Below are 20,769 nucleotides of genomic sequence, written 5' to 3' on the forward strand. Positions count from 1 at the left end.
CTTACCTGTGCAGAAGGTTGTTGTGGCGCACCATCCTCAGGAAGCCCGTGGGGTCGGTTACCGAGTTAAGCTGCTTGTTCATCTCCTCCAACTGCTGTTCCATGATGTCTCCAGCTTCGCTTTCTGTCTCACTGCTGGCACAGGCCCTGCGGGAAACCACCAGAGCCATCAGAAAAAGATCTAAGGAGTCTGCCTCCTGGTGCTGAGGGCCCCACTGCCTTCCACATTGTGGCTCACTTGTGCCTGTAGCATCTACACTGTGGTCAACTGTATGGATGGAGCAATGCTTGAACAGTGTGTCCAACATTCAGCATGTGCCTGGAAGTGCAGGCACTCTTCCCAGCCCATGTTGCAGGGGAATGGCAAGAGGCTCCAGAAAGGGTTTCTGCTTACAGACTTGGCCTCCTGACCCTGTAAGCAGTGTCCATCAGCTCTGCACAGGCATGGCCTTGTTTATGTCCCAGCATCCCTTGCTAACTCATCTTGATTTCCTGCTTCAAAGCTTCTCTTATACAATAAGCAGCCACTTGCTGAAGATGGACTTCCAATCCTGAGCTGGAGATGGCAGCAAGAAACTGGTCATGGAAGGGTGGTCCCTTCTATAACTGTGAAAATTCAATGCCTCTGGCACCCCTGGGCATTTTTAGAAATGCTGTCCAGAACGTGTAGGAAGCTGTAAAAAGCTGGCATTAAGGGTGCTCCCCCAGGCAGCAGTCCAGCCCCTCTGCTCTTTCACAGTTAATTTTAGCAGACCTTTGGGATGGGAAGGGTCTGGCCTTCACTTTGGTAGGGACATCCCACAGCATGGGGTGTCTCAGCAGAACATCATGCTGGAGAGAGGGAAGGGTTAGTACAGGAGACACCTGATCATTCCTATGTTCCTTTTAGCATCCACATTCAGGGAAATCTGGTTGTGGTTTCCTAAGGCTGGGTCTAGACTTTGTATAAACACGGGCACAGAAGGTTGGCACCGTCCTGCTGTGAACTGCAGTTGCCAAAGGACATGGCTGAGGAGTGACTGTGGCCCTGCCCACATTCCCCAGGGGTCCCAGCTTTCCTTTTACATTGCAAAGCTGAGCTGCAGTTCACTGAGGCCTGTCATTAACCTTACTAGAAAGAGCCTCTTTTGTTTAAGCTGTGGGGAGGGGCAGTGTCCCCAGAGACCTGTGCGCCCTTGCTGCGCCAAACTAGAAGTGGCACAGCCAGTTGCTATGATACCTTTGAGACCAGAAACATCAGGAGAGGGCGCATGAGTGTGCACAGAAACAGATGCAGGGACTCCCGCACAGGCTGCGCTCTCTTCAGCAGCCATCACACACTCCAGACCTTGCAGCCGTGCATGGCACAGTGGGCATAGACTCAAACTGTTGGTTCATGGCCTGTCCCTCCTCAGCAGTCCAGTCACTAATGTACCTACTTCCCCTCCCCGAATCTCCTGGGAAAGGCTTCTGCTTCAAGTCACTCTAGAAATGGCTGCTCTCCATAAGGCCAAAACCCAGTTACTTTAGTGTTATCTCTAAATGACACCAGAAACCTGGTTGTCTGAAAGTAAATTATTATATTTACCTGACAGGAGACTGTGTGTTCTCTTTCACATTCTTTCTCTCTCCCCTCCCCCCAAACAGTCCAACTGTTATACTGATAAAAGAATAAAAATTGTCTTCCAAGCGCTTTTAAAAGAAAATCACATGAAGCCTGGAGCTGTGAGGCTGTCTCCACGGCCTGGAATGGTCTGGTCTGTGCTCCAGTGCTGAGAGGAGGAGCTCACAGTTGTCCTAGCTTTTCTGCTTTCAGTAAATACAGTGATCAGACAGCTGAGGCCTGCTTCCTGTCAGCTTCATAGCCTGCTGGCAGGGAACACAAAGCTGTAATTGAGCAGAAGCCTCGTTTCTTGGTGTCTTATTTTTAAGTCTTTGTAGAGAGGATGTTGTCAACGGCATTCTCAATGAAACATGTCTTTTGCATCCTGAGTTGAAGTGTGACGTAGACAAAGCCTAGTTCAGTCCCTGGGAATGGTGTTGGAGTGGGTGACAGGGTAGAATCTCACCCTTTCAGATATGTCCCTGGGACCTAAAACCAGCAAACCCTCCCTGAGGGTGAACCAGGATAGTCGCGGGGGGGGGGGGGGCAGTGGTGCACAGCACTTGACAGGCGTGAAGGACGCGTTTTCTTCCCACTCTGGCTGTTCCTGCGAGGGCCGTGCAGGCATCAGATGCACGTGCATTTCCGCGCACATCTGTTGCTCTGCTCAGAGACTATCGAGTGCCACACGAGAGAGTATGTGCGAGTGTGCACAGGCACACTGTGCACACAGCTCTTATTACTGTGTCACTATGAGTCAAAAACATGAGTGTATAGGGGCCTTTCCTATTCAAACCACCAGATTCCTTTGTAAAGCATTTATATATTTATAGGGGGAGGGAAAGAGCCATGCATGATGTATGTGTGTATGTATGCCTGATATGTGGATGTGTATGATGTGTTGGTGTGTGTGTGCGCATGCATGAATGATGTGCCTGACTGTGTGTGGGGAGCATGTGCTTGTCACAGTGCATGTGGAGGTCAGAGAACAATTGAGTCAGTTTGCTCCTTTAGTCTTTGCATGGGTTCTGGGTGTTGGATTCAGGTCATCGGGCTTGTGCAGCAAACATTTTTAACCTTTGAGCCCTGGCTCTTGAGACCACATTTTGCCCAAGACATTTTTCCTTTGTGACTTTGGGTACATGGGTATACTAGATAGGTGTATGAATCGAACACTTATTGATCGTAAAGAAACTCAGTTTAAATAGTAACTCTTCGCCGGATTAACTGGGTTGGAATCTCCTAGGAAACATGAAAGTATTTCCAGACAGGTTCAACTGAGGCAAGAGAGGCTGATCCTGAGTGTAGACAGCAGTACCCCACAGGCTGGGTAGGGACAAAGGAGAAAATGCAAGTCAGCGTTTGCCTCTGCTTCCTGGCTGGGGGTACGATGTGACCAGTCACTACATGCTCCAGCAAGCCTTCCCACGACGAATGGCAAGCTCTTAAGCCATGACCCCAAACCCTCTTCTTCCCAGGTACTTGACCTCTGTGATGAGAACAGTAAATGTGCATACTAAGGAGATGGACATATACGTTTACTTTCATATAAGGAATACACTTTTGGCCAAATATTTGATCCCGCAGGACATAGCATCTTCATTGCTCTTTTGAGTTGGTCCATATTTCAGTTTTTAAAAAAGATATATTTATTTAATGTCTGTGAGTACACGGTCGACGGTCACTCTCTTCAGACACACCAGAAGAGGGCATCAGATCCCATTACAGATGGTTGTGAGCCGCCATGTGGTTGCTGGGAATTGAACTCAGGACCTCTGGAAGAGCAGTCAGTGCTCTAACCACTGAACCACCTCTCCAGCCCACATATTCAGTTTTATAATTGACTGTAATAAAAACACCACCTCACATAAGCACATGGCTCAGATAGTGGAGATACGTTTAAGGCCATTTCAGAGATTGCAGATTCTGTCCTAATCCCACACAGAACCCCATTGAACATTTAACCAATGAGATTAATCCAGAGAAAACCAGACAGACAGTGCTGAGAAGTGAGTCAGAGGACGTTTCTGTAATTAAGGAGCTGGAAACTTCGCCATGGAAACACTGCAGGCACGTGGCCCCCTTGAATATGAGCTGCAGCGGTCCAGGCAGCATCTACTGGTGCTGGGCTGGGTGACGGTGCAAATGTGTGTTTTGTTCAGGAGCAAAGTGATAGTGAAGTCACATGTTGCCGGCAGACGGGTGAGTTCTGCCAGAGCTCAGTTTCACCAAGTATTTGATTTCTAAATTAATTTCTGTCTCTGCTAGTGACGAACCCCTTTCCTGTTGCCAAATTCCTTCCAACTGAACCTCTGCTTCAGTCACATGACCCCCAACATGGCGGAAGGAGGCCTTACTGTAGTGCCAACAGCTCCCAGGTGCCTCTGCGGTTGCCTGGGAGGAGCCTGTTCTAAGCCATGGGTGCTCCGCTCACAGATACTGCGGGGAGCCCAGCTCGTCAGCTCCGGGCCTGCTGTCCACACGAGAGCATAAACGACCCAGTAGCTCTGGGGAAGAGCCACAGCTCCGGCCATAAGCTCTGGTGGGCAAGCTCAGCGCAGGCCGGGTGGCTGCATGGACTTCTCAAGGCCCCCTTGATGTCACTACCTGTGTCTGGGACACACACACTGCCCAGCATTGTGGGGCCAGCACAACCAGAAACTCCATTGCACAGGGAGCCTCTACCTACCCAGGAGAGCTGACCTCAGCCACTGGAAAACAAAATTCTACTGATTTCACAGCAATCCCAAAATCCCTTTCTCCCGATCCTCAGCAGAACCTGGACTCCCTCGAGTGACTCTGGAAGACTGTGTTTGCTTAGGGCTGGGTTTCCGGGACAGGGGGAACACTGTACTCTTGGACACTGCTGGGCCTCAAACCCATGACACTGGCTTTTCCCTCCATTCTGATTGGGCATTGTAAGCATTTGTGACAGCCCCATATCACATCACAGTGGAAGTGTGGGTATGCATGTGTGAGCATGAAGAGCATCAGGCGCCCCTCCCAGACAGGAGCTCTGAGCCCACTCTCTGTTGTCAGGAATCGTGACTTAGTTGCTGACTGTCAAGGCCCTCCTAGTACACCGTCATTAAGCCTCATGGCAAAAGCCAGGTAGGAGAACATGTTACCTTCCTTGCCTTGGGTAGCCTGTTCCACCAGTAGTGTCAAAACAGCCGAGGAATGGCAAGCTTCTAGACCTGTGCCTTCCTATGCTGCCCTCCACCTCAGAGGTACAGATGGTGACCTGGACCACGCAGGCTAGAAGCCCCAAGCTCACCAGGCAGCTGCCCCATCCCCTCAGCCTTCAGCAGCACCAGATCCCTCAGTATACATGGGTTTGTCTTCATTGCATTCTGTCTACAAAGCACAGAAGGGCCACTACAACTGGAATGGTTTTCCAAGGCCCCATGAGCCCCAAAGCCCTTGTTCACTAAGAGTCAGGAAGACCTTGGAAGGAGCAGATGTGCTAGGATGCTAGGTGTTACTCAGGAGCCTTATACGTGCATGTGTGTGGAGGGGATGTGGCACAATGGAGAAAAAACCTTCTGGAACCTCTTCAGAACCCTTTGTCCCCCACAGTTGCACTGAAGAAAGTTATGGTAAAATCTGAGTGGCTTCTGAAACCCTTGGGTAAGGAGGAGGTCACTGAGAAGGGAGCTCCACAGCTCAGCTCAGCAGTACACTGGATGGAGCCCTCAAAGCTGCTCTACATACAGCACCCCATGCATCGAAGTCAAGTATGCACTAGGCAGCTGCGACAGAATTGTGTGGTGTGTAGCAGCGCTGTGCAAGGTTCTCTGAATCTAGGCACCTTTAAATTTTCTGCACAAAATAACTACTGAGAGCCACCAGACCCAGTCTACTTGGCCTGAAAATGAGCCCACTCAACAGAGGTGCCCCAATTCTGGGCAATGGCTGGGAGAGGAGCGTTTGTGTAGAGGACAGTCTCTGAAGAAGCCGTGGCAATCTCTAGTTATTGGCTATTCCCTACGTTTTCCTTGGAATAGTCAGTTGGATAACCACACTGGGAACAGGAGTCTGGGGACAACGTGGCCTGTACTCCCCTTTGGGAGGGATGAGGAAAAGCTTCCAGACCCCTGCACTCAAGATAGAGACCCTTTGTCTCCACTGGGCTTGGGGTAGGGGTAGTTTCCTGTCCATGCTGTCTTCCTGCCTGAAGGCTGGAACAGTCAGTGCAGTTCAGAGGTCTGCTTGGGGCATTGGTGGGCTGTTCCCCTCTCTCCCTCTAATTGGATTTTCTGAAAGGACCTGCTCCCCTCCCCCAGACACCAGAGAGGCCAATGCACAGAAGCTGCAGAGGCTGGTGCCCCTCTTGTCTTTTTCTGCCACATTAACCCAGCAGGGGATTTAACAGCCCACGATTTTGAGAAGCAGTCGTCAACTCATGAAAGCCCCCAAATGCAACTTAAATGGTTATTAGCTGGTGGGAAACATCCCCTGCTTTCTAATACTACCATTTAAATAACAATAATAAAGAAAATAATAACAGTAAGTATAAATGCCCTGCCTTCTCAGCCACAATTGTACCTACCACCCACAGTCCACGGGCCCTGTGGATTTTAGGATTTACTTAGGGCCTGGGGCGAGGGCACAGCTTTTGGTTCTCTGGACCAGCCTGCCTTCTACTGCCAGCCAGCAGGTGTCGCCCAAGATATCTCTCAGCTGCACTGGGAGCTTGCATGGATGCATTCCTTTAAACAATACACACCCACACACAACACACACACAGCCAACAACAATCCACTGAACAGACAAAAAAAGCCAAGGGGTTCCTTATTCTATTAAGAGCCACAAAACATACATATTTGCCAAATGGAAAGGTGCGGAATTAATTGGAAAAGAGACAGGATTTATATTCCTCAGCTCCCTTGGGGATTTTATAATTAATAAACATTTGTGAAGGCTTTGGCAAGTATTGAGGTACTGAGATACACTAACCAAAGCAAGCTTTCCCAGGCATTACGACCCCTGCATGCCCCAAAAGAGGGACATAAAGACTGGGCGGTGCCACGGCTGCTGTGGGCTGGCCTTCCTCACAGTGACGAAGGAAGTCCTTACTGCTGCATTTAGGGAGTGGAGGAGCCTGGGTTAGACAGGCATCATTTCCACCCCTCTCAATGGCCATACTGCATTTTCTGCAAACACTGTTGGCACTGCTGTAAGCCAACAAAACTGCATAAGTGTACAACAACTGTATCTTTGCCTTGTGCCACTGACTCCCTAAAGGAAGGGACACAAGCAAGACCACTGTCCTCAGGGTCATGAAGTACAAACTGCGGGCAATGTCAGAAAGTGATGTTTTGGCTCTGGAGCATCTTTTAACCCCTTGTACCTATTCCTACTTTGTTAAAGTCCCCAGATGCGGCCACTACTAAACTCAGCCTGCTGTGGTGGCGGCTGCCCTGTGGCTTTATTCGTCTTTCTAGAGAGAAGCAGAATTTCAACGTCTTCCCTGGTACAACAGGTTTCTATGGTTACACGAGACATAAATATATTATATGTCCTGTGTCACGTGGAAGGAGCAGCCAGGCACTGTGTGCAGAAGACCCCCAGGGGGACAGCACTCATGTGGATGGCTCTCTGCAGCCAGCTAAATATTTGTTTCTGGCTTTACAGCAGGAGAGGCAAAGGAACTGCTCAAGAGCTGTCTACAGCACTCGCAGACGCATCAGCATGGCAGCCATGCTGCAAGCCAGCTTCTGCTTTGTGGGGCTTGAAAAGCAGATGCTGGTGAGCCCCAAGGGGCTGAGGCCATGTGTGCCACCCTTACTGGGAACAGCGTGGCCTGGCTTCTCTTGTTGGTTCTATATGTATGAGTCCCTGTGGGTCCAAATTATTCTGCCAGTGTTCTGCAGATTGTTTGTTTGTTTTATGCCTATAGGTGGGGCAGGGGACTTTGCATCCGGGACTTACATTTGCATTAAGAGAGACAAGTCTCTATAATTCCATGGGCGGGGCGTGGGGTGCAGAACGTTGGAAAATTAATGAAAACAACAAGGGCAGTGACGGTTTGATTTCCACAGGTATTTTTGTTGTGCAAGTTGCAAAGCAGTGCTCAGTGGACGGCTGCTGTGGCTGTGGAGTCTGTCCTCTCGCTGCCGCTGCTGTTTCTAGACCTGGGGGTGCATGACAGTGGTCGGCTTCGGGGCAAGTGAGATCTTGTCTGTCTTCACCCTCTTGTTTGTTCCCCTCAACCTGCAAAATGGGTTCTGTATGATTCCAGGTAGCATCCAACTCCCGCTCTTCCTGCCTCAGGCTTCTGAAGCTGTACCATCTTTTCCCATGTAATGATTAAAGAGCAGAAAGAACAGGTCAGCAATGCCTGAGAAAGGAAGGGGCAATGTGTCTGCTCTGAGGAGCTGTGCATGTGCTCACAGGGTCTAGCCTGTGCTCACAGAACAGAGGATCTATCCTGCTGTAGGACACACTTGCTTTCAGGCTGCAAGGAGCTAAGGAATTCTCTTAGGTGCAAACACACTCTGATGTGCAGTGGTCAGAGGCTGGACTGATGCCCAGCGGACTTAAGATCTGACCTGATGGATAGGCACCACTCGCCGGAATGAGGCCTCTCCGTGAGCTTAGACTGACTTACATATCAGGCTGAGGCCTCCCCTGGCTGCTGTGTCTGCCACACGCATGATGCAGAACCAGCATTTCTGGGCTGCAGCAGAGAGCGCTGAGCATGGCATTTGGATCTGATTTTTACAGTCAGCGTTTGAGGCACAACCCAGATGAAAGAGCAGAGAGAGGATCAGACCAAGGGTGAGGAGGGTTTGGCGAAGGCGGAGTGTCTGTGTGGTGGTGGCTTCCAAGCGATGTGCTAACCCTGATGTGCAGCCTCCCGCCAGCACTGCCACCCTGTAACTAGTTACTGCTCTGGACCACTGGATTGTTCTGGTCTCTCTCTAGACAACCCACATCTCCCCTCGCCGATAACAGTTCTCTGGGTATCTGGGTGTGTGTGTGGGGGGGAGGTCCCCGGCTAATCCCAAGCAGCTTTAAACATCCAGTCTCTTGCTGAATGGCCAACACTTTGGTGTTTAATCACGTAAAATCTCAGATTGCTTCCAGGTCTTAAATGGAATCCGTGGTGTAAAGAAATAGCTGAAAGAGAGCCCACGGTACAGAGAGTTCCTGTCTTTGAATCCAGTGTGGCCTCTGTGGCCACATCTTGTGGCTCCTGCTGCTGCATATTTGTGGGGTGAGCACACGGCCGAGCAGAATCACAGCAGGCAGGGAGCTCTGACTGTGCCACACATGCTAAACCTTTCTGTGCAGTCAGACAGTCACACAGCCTTTGCTTCTGGACCCAAGGTCTAGAGGGGGGGGCACAGGGTGTGTGTGGGGTCCTCAGTGGCACAGTTAGACATAACTGAAAATGAGTGTACCTCTCAAGGAAGGATGCATGGACAAGTGCCACCAGTTGCTAGAGGTTCTTGGAAGGACGACAAGGGGCCCATGTGGGGAGAAGGCAACCATTGCAGGGCCCAGAGGGTTTGGTAAGTGGGAAGGGCAGGAAGATCAGCCTCTGCTGCACAGGCTGTGGGTAAGGGCTGTTCTGAGAGGGGCTGACAATGCCTGACCTCACCACGAGCTGAGGATGAGGGTCCACACTGGCAGATGAGAAAGGGGAGTGGGTGGACAACTTGCTCCAGGCAACGCAGCTAGAAACTAGCGGTCCTAAGATGTGGTCCTGAGATGTGGGTTCAGGCTTCATGCTGTTCCCACGGCGGGCGGCTGCTCTATTTGCTCACCTGCCGCCGACAGTCATTTGTGGGAGGCTCGCTGTCAGACGTACCTACGTGGCATGGGTCAGTCCCACCAGGTTTATTGAAATTGCTTTTCTCCCTGGAAGCTGCCCCCAGTACACACTGCACATGGATGCTGGTTGCTCTCCCCTGAAGCATGCAAATGCACTTTACTGTCCAGCACCGGTCCCTGACTTCCTGCTACAGGACGCACATGCACAGCTGCCTTTTCTTATGTGCACTCCACGTCTTCCTCTATAGACCAGGCTGTCCTTGGACTAAAGCCTCACCCCAGCCCCCACAGTGCTGTTCTAGTTGTGTTTTGGTTACTCTGATGAATTCCGAGTCTAAGGGCGAACTGGGATTCCAAGTGATTAGCCATGTTTGTCGTGGCTTTGCCGTGAGGCTGGGAGTCACATGGTGTGTTCTTTGGTGAGGTTTTTTTCTCTTTTGAGGTTGCTTAGATAGTATTATTAATGATTTTATCTCGCAGGGTGTTTGTATCACATACATTTCCCGCTGTAGGTGGGCATCACAAGAGGGAATTAATCCTCTGGAACTGCAGTTGCAGGTGGTTGTTAGTACCATGTGGATGCTGACACCCTGGTCCTCTGGAGTACAACCAGGGCTCCTAACCACTGAGCCATCTCTCCAGTCCTAGGACTCTTATTTTAAAAAGAAAGTACTACTGCAGGCTTGCAGGCCAGAGGGTGCCCATGCTGCTGTACAGGAGGCAGACACAGCCTCATGCTGAAGGTGGAAAGGACTGCTCTGCTTTCAAGATGACTTCCTGTAAATTGTTCTTTCACATTTTTTTTTCTGGTGCCAGAGACTGAACCCAGGGCTTTTTTACACAGCAGGCAAGCACTCTGCGCTGAGCTACAATCCCAGCCCTGCAGGCTTTTATTTTGAAATACCCCATAGACTTCATTAGAAAAACCTCCTAAGACTGAAGTGAATTTACCGTGGAGTTAAAAGTTCGTGATAAGGACTTTAATTTCTGTAGCAGATCCAGGGCCTTTCATATTCTGTCTGATGTGGTGTTGGTTTTGGCAGAATGGGCTTTTAAGAAATTTCTGTATTTCATCTTAGTCACACATTTGGTCCAAAGTTCATAACATTCTCTACCCTCATATGCCACAAGTTTGATGCTTCTCCCGCTCCACGGTCTTAAACCGTATTTTCTCTCCTTTTTCTAGTCTTACTGAGCTTTCGTTGTGAATACCCCAGGGAAATATGAATTTTGTTTATATGGAGGATATGGATTATATATTTTATATGCATTGCATATGATTTCATATACTTAAGAACGGCATACTCCGCTGCACCCATAAGTAAGCACCTTGCTCAGCCACTGTCAGAGAAGCCTCCTCCTGTGGTGACACAGAGACCCACAGCTGGACCCTTGCGGAGGGTGAGACACTTTGGGTCACCAGCTCCTGAGTGGGATGATTCCATCAAGCCCCGCCCCTCAGGGCTCAGAGAGCTCTGCAGAAGGAAACAAGGCCTTCTCAATCAACATGGTCATGCAGAGACACAGAGGGAGGCAGTGTGCACGGGGCCTGCACAGGTCTAAGCAGATGGGGTCTCACTGCTCAGAGAAGTGGAATCCAGCTCCTATCCCTCACCCAGGCACTCCGCCTGACTGACAGCTCTCAGCAGACAATTTAGTTTATCTGATGGAGCTCTCTGGGCATACACACCATACTCAAGGGCAGCCCTGTACCCAGCGGGCAGCAGACTCAAAAGGAGCTCAGTGGACTGCTTGAAAGCTTGTTGTCTTATTTGCTCTGTTTGGCTTTTATTCTTTTTAATCTTATTGGTCTTCTGCTTGTATGTCATGGTTTCTGATTTGGGGTTTTTATAGATTACGGATTTTTATGTGTATGTTTTATGTTTTTCTTTTTATTTGCCTGCTTCTTTTCTAGAGAGAGAGAAGGAGTGGAGTTGGAAGGCCAGGGAAGCTCTGGGAGATGGGGGAGGGAAACCTTGATCAGAATATATTATGTGAAAAAATATTTTCAGTAGAAAAGAAAAGGAAAAACCTCGCCTTTAGCCTTTTTTCTCCTCTTCTGTTCCTTTTCTGAGGACCTGCTCTCCTGGTGCACATTTTCCTTCAGCCTCAAGGGTGGGTGCTCCTCAAGGGTGGGTGCTCCTCAAGGGTGGGTGCTTCTGCCAAGTGGGTCCCATAGTCTAAGAGCAGCTTCTGTTTGCTTTTGTTCCTGGAGGGCTTGTTCCTTGGCTGTTTACAGAACTGGGGTCAACAGGGTGCATCCTTTGGAGGTGTCCCTCCACAGTGACCACGTGATGACAGCCGTGCTGTCTATGCCTCTCTGCTGCCCTTGGTAGGCTCTCAGCCTCACTCGAAGGAGTCTGTGGTACCCAGGCACTGGTGTTTGCTGATGCCTTTTGTCTTGTTCTTGGGGCCCTCTGGCTTCTTCTTTCAGCTCTGCCTCCCAAACTGTTCCCTCGTTACTTCTGCAAGTGCTGGGCTCTTCACCTCAGAGGCTGTGTGTTTAGACACAGACCTTTCTTGGTTATTTTTAGAAGTCCCTGGGTCTATGATGAAACCTTTGATGTGTTTTTGTCCACTGTGAACACAGTTGATTGCACACAGTAATGACTGCCAGGAAACCCTTTCCTGCAGATTTTCAACTTGTGAGTCATCTCAGAGATGGTAGTAGTTGGCCACCCCTTCTTTTAAAAATGAGTTGCATTCTCCCAGATTCTGCGTATTGTAAAGATGTTCATAATCATATGACTTTTGTTACTTTCCTTTTAAAAGTACCACTTTCTTTCCAAAGCAAGTACTGACCCTGACTGGGCTCCAGTGTGAGTGCCCTCCCCCTCCCTCCTGGGCTCCAGTGTGAGTGCCCTCCCCCTCCCTCCTGGGCTCCAGTGTGAGTGCCCTCCCCCTCCCTCCTGGGCTCCAGTGTGAGTGCCCTCCCCCTCCCTCCTGGGCTCCAGTGTGAGTGCCCTCCCCCTCCCTCCTGGGCTCCAATGTGAGTGCCCTCCCCCTCCCTCCTGGGCTCCAGTGTGAGTGCCCTCCCCCTCCCTCCTGGGCTCCAGTGTGAGTGCCCTCCCCCTCCCTCCTGGGCTCCAGTGTGAGTGCCCTCCCCCTCCCTCCTGGGCTCTAGTGTGAGTTTCCTCCCCCTCCCTCCTGGGCTCCAGTGTGAGTGCCCTCCCCCTCCCTCCTGGGCTCCAGTGTGAGTGCCCTCCCCCTCCCTCCTGGGCTCTAGTGTGAGTTTCCTCCCCCTCCCTCCTGGGCTCTAATGTGAGTGCCCTCCCCCTCCCTCCTGGACTCCAGTGTGAGTGCCCTCCCCCTCCCTCCTGGGCTCCAGTGTGAGTGCCCTCCCCCTCCCTCCTGGGCTCCAGTGTGAGTGCCCTCCCCCTCCCTCCTGGGCTCTAATGTGAGTGCCCTCCCCCTCCCTCCTGGGCTCTAATGTGAGTGCTCTCCTGGGAAGCAGCTCAGAGCTCAGAGCTCAAATATCCTTGGCTAAGATTTCTCCCACATCTCTGACTCTGGGTTCAGCACAGCAGCCTACAGCCACAAAGGGAAGTGTGGCCTTCTCTGAGGCTCCCAGAAGCCAGCCCTCACAGATAGCAGCATGGCAGGACCTGCGGAGCCTCCCCAGCTCAACAGGGCAGGCCAGTCACTCTGAGCGTCACTCGGCAGCTACAGACCCACACATGCTCTGACCACAGTGGCATGCGTGAGGTGACTGTACTTCCTACAGAAAACTGGACCGTCTACCACAGCATCTGCACACCCTGCCCCTTGCCTTCCCTGGTGCTCCTCCCACCACTCCAGCAGCAGGGCCACCAAAGGAAAGGCAGACATACTAGGATTGTTTTCAAGAAAATGCCATGTAAGGCCTCATAGTTTAAGAAAACGCCTTGTCTATGGCCAGCAGCCCCCTGTGCCTCGGTATCCCCAGTGTCACAGCCGTTCAAGCCCAACAGCCTGGCAGATCCTTCAGCAAGAGGAGGCCATGTTCCTATTCTAGAAGAACACAGAATCAGGGTCCAGGTCAGATCCTGGCCAGAGACGTGTACGGCTAGACCCAGTCCCCCGGAATGCCATCCCTCACAGCTGCTCATGCCAACACACCCAAAGCGTTGTTAGGAAGCTGCGTGTTCTGCACTTGCATTATTCTTACATTGTTTGCTGCGCGAGGCTGCAGTCTCAGTTGTCTGATGGTCACTCAGTGTGACCTTTCTCAGTCAATATCCATTAGATTGTGTATATGAGTGTTTTATTGCCATGTATGTGCCCCACACGTGTGCCTGGGATAGAGATAGGTGTGGTTATGAACCACTGTGTGAAGGCCGGTAACCGAACCTGAGTCCTCTGCAAGACTGACAAGTGCTCTTAACAGCCGAGCTATCGATTCAGCTCTTACTTATATGTGAGAGTGTGTGTGATGTGTGAGTGTGTCTGTCTGTGTGAATGTATGAATGTGTGTGTGTGATATGTGTGTGACGTGTGTGTGTGAGAATGGGAGTGTAATAATGTGTGTCATGTGTGTGAGTGTGATGTATGAGTGTGTCTGTGAATTTATGAATGTGAGTGTGACGTGTGTGTAAATGTGAGTGTATGAATGTGTGAGTGATGTGAGTGTGTGTGTGATGTGTGTGTCTGTCTGTGTGAATGTATGAATGTGTGTGTGTTATATGTGAGTGTGTGTGATGTGTGTGTGTGAATGTGAGTGTATGAATGTGTGAGTGTGTGATGTATATGAGTGTGTGTATGTGTGTGATGTATGAGTGTGTCTGTCTGAGTGTATGTGTGTGTGACTGATGTGTGTGATGTGAGTGTGTATGAATGTGAGTGTATGAATGTGTGTGTATGAATGTGTGTGTGATGTGTGAGTGTGTGATGTGTGAGTGTGTGTATGAATGTGTGTGTGTGTGTGTGTGTGTGTGTGTGTGTGTGTGTGTGTGTGTGTATGTGTAGACTAGAGAACAACTGTGGGACTCTTTCCACCAGTATAGGTTCTGAGACAGAACTCCAGCAGTCAGACTTGGTGAAAAGCACCTATACTGGCTGAGCCATGTTGCCGGCACCTCGACATGACTTGACCATCTTCCAGGACTTAAAATATGGAAATGTTTCCATTTGCTTCTGCTTTATCATGGGGGAAATGACAGATAGGAACTATTATCCAAGGGCAGTGGGGACACCTGACATGCATGTCATACGCTTGAAAGGGCACAATTGATGTGTGAGCTGTTAACCTGTGCACTGTCACCCCACTCCCACTACCTGTGGAAAATGTGGGTGCAGGAGTGCTGGGGCCCCTGCTGTCTCTGCAAATGCCCCATGTGAAGCCCAGCACCACCCAGTGCTGTCCCAAGCTGCATCTCCATTCCTACCTGGTGCAGCTTGGCCAGCCCCCCCCCAGCCCAGCTCTGCAGCCGCCATCCACACCTCAGTCCCGTGAGCTCAGTCAACAGGCTGAGCAGGAAGAGGGCAGAGAACCTGCACTCTCTGGATGGCTGGGAGCACAGGCTCTTTAGTAAAAGCCACACCCCTCCTCCTGCAGCCAGAGTTGCAGGTAGAAGCCCTATGGTCCCCTTACACCTCCTGATGCACAGGCAAATGCCTGACACTGCCTTCCAGTCTCCACTCTGTGTTCTGCTTGTTAGGATTTCTGTGTCTGTCTTTGCATGTTTCCTTTCCATATGTGCTACTGCTATGAAAAACCCATGAGAACTCACTGCACAATAATGCAGCTAGCATTAGGCAGAGACAGGGCTGAGCCCATTTACTTATTTCTTTTTCTTGTATGAAGAAACAAGGGTCCATACAGAAGGCTGTGCACTAGCTTTCTCTCAGCAGCACCAGTACCCTGAGGGAAAGGAACCGTGTGTGAATGAGTGTGTGAGTGTGTGTGTATGAATGCCTGTGACTGTGAGTCTGTGTGTGCATGTGTGTCTATGTGTGAGTGTGTGTATAGGTTTATGTATATGAATGTGACTGAGTGTGTGTGCATGTGTGTGTGTGAGCATGTGCATATGCGTGTGAGCAGGTGGCGGTCCCAGCAGACTGGCTTCTAGTATCTTCTGTGCTCTGGAATACCGATGACAGACTATTTCGGGCAATTTGATGCCCGTCATTCAGCGAACAGTGGAGCTCTGTGAAGTTCATCACCTGTGACCTCTGACCTGTGAGCACAAGGACAGGGGCTCTACTTCCCTTTGGTTCCCTGTGGCCCAGCACAGCCCCTGACCAACAGGAATGGCCAGTCGCCCCACTGGGACAGCTCTTCCCCAGCTGCCTCCCTCCTCCAGTGAAACCACACCGCCTTAAAGTTCTCACCACCTCCAAAAACTGTGCCACCAGTTTGGGGACCAGGAGCCCAGGGAGCACAGACTTCCTATTCAAACCACAAGCAGCTGCGGCTTCTCTCAGTGCTTAGCTGAGTCCCGACTCCAGCTCCATCTCTGCTAATACTGCCATCAGCCTCAGGCAACGCTCCCAAGTTCTTAAAGGCAGGAAAACTATCACATCAGAGATCTGAAGAGTCTTGGTAGATCATCCTGACAGGGGTACATCCACAGCCAGCACCCCACCAAAAGATGGGGTGGGGCCTGCTTCTGACCACGGATGACCCCTCAGTCTTTGAGGCTGCAGTGATTAAAGCCAGCGGCTCTGGCCCAGGACCCTGCTCTGGTCTGTGCTCCCCCCTCCCCACACACACACTTTGCTTTCTTCCCCTCCTCCAGTCTACAAGGGCTTCAAGTCTCCATTGCTTTAAAATTGCTTCTGTCTTTCAAATGTGCCACAGAGCCAAGCCTGTTCCAAGGCTGAGCAGAAATTGCCAGGCAATTATGCGGGGGAGCCCAGGGAGCTGTGAGGAAACGGGACAGGTGACGCTGGAGGAATGCTGGGCTTTTCAGAAAAGATCTAGGGCAACATCCGGTTTTTGAGAATAATTTTTCAAACCAAAGAACTTTTGGGACCGCCATTCTCCTGTTTTTAGATTCACTGTCCTAAGATACTTTAATTGATGGAGGTGTCGACCTGCTTGGTAACAGGATAACCCTCTCTATTTTCTTTCTCCTGCTGAACTCTAAAGATCAGTGAAACCAAAGAACACCTTAGTAGAACAAACACACAAGCACATGTTTCAGAAGAGGAAAACAGTCTGCCACAGTTGTAAAAGGATAGCAGCCTTTGGGGAGATGGCCACGGAGGCCTGTGCTTGGCTTCCTTCTTCTCCTCAACATGTGAGCATGTGGCTCCCAGCCCTCGGCACATGCTGGCACCCAACTTTGAGAGCCTTCGATCAAGGCCACATTTCAATTCTAATTCTGTCTGTAGTTCAGATAGCTGGGGGCACAGGCAACTCCCCCAGCCATGCTGAACCTCAGCTGGAAGTCAAGCACCTGTGGCTGGACAGAAGAAGGCCTCAAAGTAGCCATTTCTCTCCTCTTTAGCCAGGGGGAAGAGGCCAAACACAAACATTAGCTGCACACAGGCATCGTCCAGCCAGAAACTCCCGAGAGGCTGGTTTCTGCTGCCATGTGCGGCACAGTGAGGTCTGCGCTGAGTGTTAGGGCAACAGGCCGAGCAAGAGGACCATCCCCACACTTCCACACAGCCTTCCTGCTCTCACAACCCCAACTCCATGTCCTTTAAAGATGGCCACTCTGCATTCAAGACCTCTGTAGTTCAAAGTCACTATTCACTGTAAACTTGCTTTTTATCTCTAGGGCTTAAAAACTCAACACTGAGCCAAAGCAGCAGGCAGGAAGAAAAAAAAAAGATACAAAAATACCAAAAAGAATGCACAACAGCCATCTTGAAACTCGGCATTCTGAGCACTCTGAGAATACGCAAACACCCCTGCCTTCTTTTTCTGTTTGTACCATTGGTAACTAGCAGGGCGGAAAACCCGTCCTCGGCTTTAAAGTATGAGAACACAGTACTGATGGGAAGTAGAAGGAGGCACGGTCCCAGTCAGTGAGCCCTGAGGAAAGTGGCTAAGCCAGTCTCCGTTCTCAGTGGGTTTTGCAGTTCCACAGAGGACACAGACATTACTAATCAAACTGGTGGAGTTACCAGAAAGGACACACACAGGTCTTCTGAGAAGAGCAGAGAGGTAGGGAATCCACACAGAAAACATACCCCTCAGATCTCCTGAGTTCTCTACCTGGTTGTAATGTCCAAGGCAACAACAGGAGAGGCACAGGAGGAGGAAGTGATAGCTCTGAGTGGGTCAGGGCCTTGTTTTCTCCACCTCATGTCCATGGAGAAAGGTGGTCTCCAGCCTCGGGTGAGAATTGACTCGGCCTCACCAGTTTAGACCAGAGACTGTATTTTACCACACAGTGCCATCTGCCAGGCAGTGCTGCACACAGTATGCCAGCCTGTGGCTGGTACGGGCAGACACAACACTGTTGCTCGATCTTCCTGTGAGGCAGGAGATGAGGATGTGGGGATCGACACATGTCTCAGGAAGCCCTGATGTCAGGCCTGGCAGTCCTGGCGCGAGACACGAGAGCCCAGCGCAAGTGGGGGCTCTTTCCTTAGGGCTGCCTGAAAATGGAGTCTGACCTCACAGGGTGTCTTAGTTATTGGGGAGACCCCGAACCGGTTCTGCCGGCACTGTTAATTTACTGTGAATGGTCACTGCACCTGTGCACACCCAGCAGCAGGAAGGACATTTGGACAAGTGCTGACATGGAGTGGGGCCCGCAGTGTAGCTGTTCACTCGGGTCTCATCCCTGCCTGTGATCTGGGTCTGCCCACCCACGAGTGTCCAGGAGACTCCTGTGAGTGGATCATGCTCTGAGCCCCACTAGCCTGACCCTCCTGATGCTTTGCCCTGTGCACTGGGCAGAAGCGGCGGCTCTTTCTCCCTCACTCCACTTGCTCAGTATGTCCTCGCCTTCCTGCCCACCTGCACCACTGACTTGGGGCTCCATGTGCTATATATACTGCTGAACCTGCCTGGGATGGAGGGAGGTGTAGGTATGGGTGAGACCGAGCAGGCATCCTCTGCTTTGCAAAGCTACTAGCCCTACCTATGTAAGCTTTCCTGCCTTCGTCAAGTGCAAAGACTTCTAGAAAAGGCCCTGCCATGCAGGGTGGGATACAGGGGATCCCATGACAGAGGAGAAGAAATCAAACTGCAAACTCAAGCTCACTGGAGCACACGCGTCACAGAGCAGGCTGGAAGCCTTGGAACCAAGCAAGATGGTACAAACAGGAAGAGAGCCAGCCTCACTTCAGCCAACACCATTCTCTATGCGCAGCGTGGAAGCAGGTGGGCTGGGGACATGGCTCAGTGGGAAAGCTCCTGCTTTGAAAGTACAGGGACTTGTGCATGGGGACTCAGACCCTTGGCGGGGTGCCACAGCCAGGCAGCATGTGTGAACCAGTCTGGCTCAGATGGTGCTTCAGATAAAAGCCTTTCATTGCAAAAGGACTCACACTACAGGGGCCCAGAAAAGCATAAAGTGGGATCCTGACCAAGCCTGACACTTCATCACCATGGAGGGACACACCCCCTTAGCACCTTAGCGTGGCCTCTGCACTCACAGTTCAGTCCGAGGGGAGCACGTCTGCTGTTGGTGCCTTCATCAGCCAGAGCTCAGACTGCCGCAGCTCTGTACCAGGTGCCGTGCCCAGGGATAACTTCCACACATCGAGCCTGGCCACACTTCAGCTATGGTGAAGATGCCTGGAAGGTTTCTCCCAACCAGGAAGCTCAGCCAGGGTAAAGTTCTTACCAAGCACCAAACACAAAGCCATTCTCTTACTAAACCCATGTCTGGACAGTCTTAACCCCACTCCCACCCCCCAGTCTGTCCAGAGTGCCCAGAAACTGGACTCTGGCTCACAGCTCAGAACCTTGTGACCTGGTAAATCTGTTATGTCTGCATTACCTGGGAATGTTAGGGGCTCATCCTCAAAGCCCTGTCATCGATAAGGACTGTGGGTGGACTGTGGGTGCCATGCTGTCCTGCTCCTGACTGTAGTGGGAGCGCTGTGAGCCATGCTGGCCTACATGTGGATGGAACAAGGTCAAGGGCCCCTCTGTGTTCTCCTCCTTTCATGTATATACAGAAGGTGGAAGGTTGACTGGTGTTCGGACACCAGGGATGCAGCTTTTGTGAGCTGCCATCTTTGTTGGGATGGGTCCTTGGTGATGTACCTGTCAGAGTCACCTGTGGCCCCTTAGGTGGCCCAACAAACTTACTGGTTCCCACAGAGACTTTCATGTTCTGTCAACATGAAGAGACATGTTAATGTGGCAGTAGAAGTCACTATGGCACACTCAGACAGAGGTGTTCAGAACTCTGAGGGGGACAGCTGTGTGAGGTACAGTGCTGGAGGCAAGGGGCAGGGTGGAATAGAGGAGGGTATGCCAGCAGAGAAAGAGAAAGGTGTGTCTACCAAGGAGGGCGTAACCATTAAGGAGAGTGTGATCGCCGGGAGGGTGTGGCTGTTGAGGGGGCGTGACCACTCATACAAGCATCCAGTTCAAGGTGGAGGGGGTGCAGCAAGGACCGAAAATAAATCACATCTGCTAGGACCAGATAAGGTGATGGGCTTCCCAACTTGCGTTTCTTTGTGTGATAGTTACAGGAAGGTTTCTGTGTTTTCTTTTGGATGGATGACAGAGGTTTTGTTTGTTTGTGGTTATTCATTTCTATCTTACAAAATAACATTTGGCCATTGTAAAAGACACACACACAAACACACACAACAACCTGGAAGTGAGGAAAGCCATGCAATAAGCACAACCAGCCTCCCTCGTCCTACCATCTGCGTGTGCTCATCGCCCTATGTGTGCACGTGTCTCACGCACACTTCCCTCACTATAGAACTCTGGTGTGTAATTTGGTTCTTGTCTAGCATCCTCGCCTCCAGGTGTACTGATGCTGCAGAGGGAAATCCACGTGCACAGCCCTTCCTGCTTTCTCCACACAACTTGGAGACACAAACAAAATCTCCAAAAACAAAGTCGCAGACACACGGCTGACAGGGTAACCCCAGGCCTGGGGAAACCCGGAGTGAGATCTCAGCTACCGAGGGTAGTCCAACAAAATGGCCACTAAGCGAGGGGCCACAGCGTTCCAGAGGCGCCGAGGACCCCATGGCTCACTGACGTGGGATCACAGGAACTGCCGGGATGGAGTGCAGGGCTTAAACTTCAAAGACATTCCTGTTGCTGTTTCTCTTTTTTTCCTTTTTGGTTTTTCAAGACAGGGTTTCTCTGTGTAGGCTCAGCTGTATTGGAACTCACTTGTCACCAGGCTGGTCTCGAACTCAGATCTGCTGGTCTGTCTCCCAGGTGCTGGGATTAAAGACTGTGGGGAAGCTGGTGAGTCGGCAGCCTCTAGCCCCAAGCAACGCCCTTGTTTGAAGGTCAGAATCAGAGCTCTTCTTTTGCATGTGACAGTG

At 51.0% G+C, this 20,769-nt stretch overlaps 1 protein-coding gene across 3 annotated transcripts in view; it reads right to left on the reverse strand.

The window, feature by feature from the left end:
* Nucleotides 1-20,769, reverse strand: part of TTC28 (tetratricopeptide repeat domain 28) — a 381,921-nt gene that overhangs the window by 22,996 nt on the left and 338,156 nt on the right. For all 3 annotated transcript variants that reach the window (XM_080941079.1, XM_080941078.1, XM_080941080.1), the window contains one exon: nt 6-146. In XM_080941079.1, coding sequence (XP_080797205.1) covers nt 6-146 — 141 coding nt within the window. The remainder of the gene's footprint in view (nt 1-5; nt 147-20,769) is intronic.

The sequence above is a fragment of the Micromys minutus genome (assembly GCF_963924665.1).
Source record: "Micromys minutus genome assembly, chromosome: 29".
Taxonomy (NCBI): Eukaryota; Metazoa; Chordata; class Mammalia; order Rodentia; family Muridae; genus Micromys; species Micromys minutus.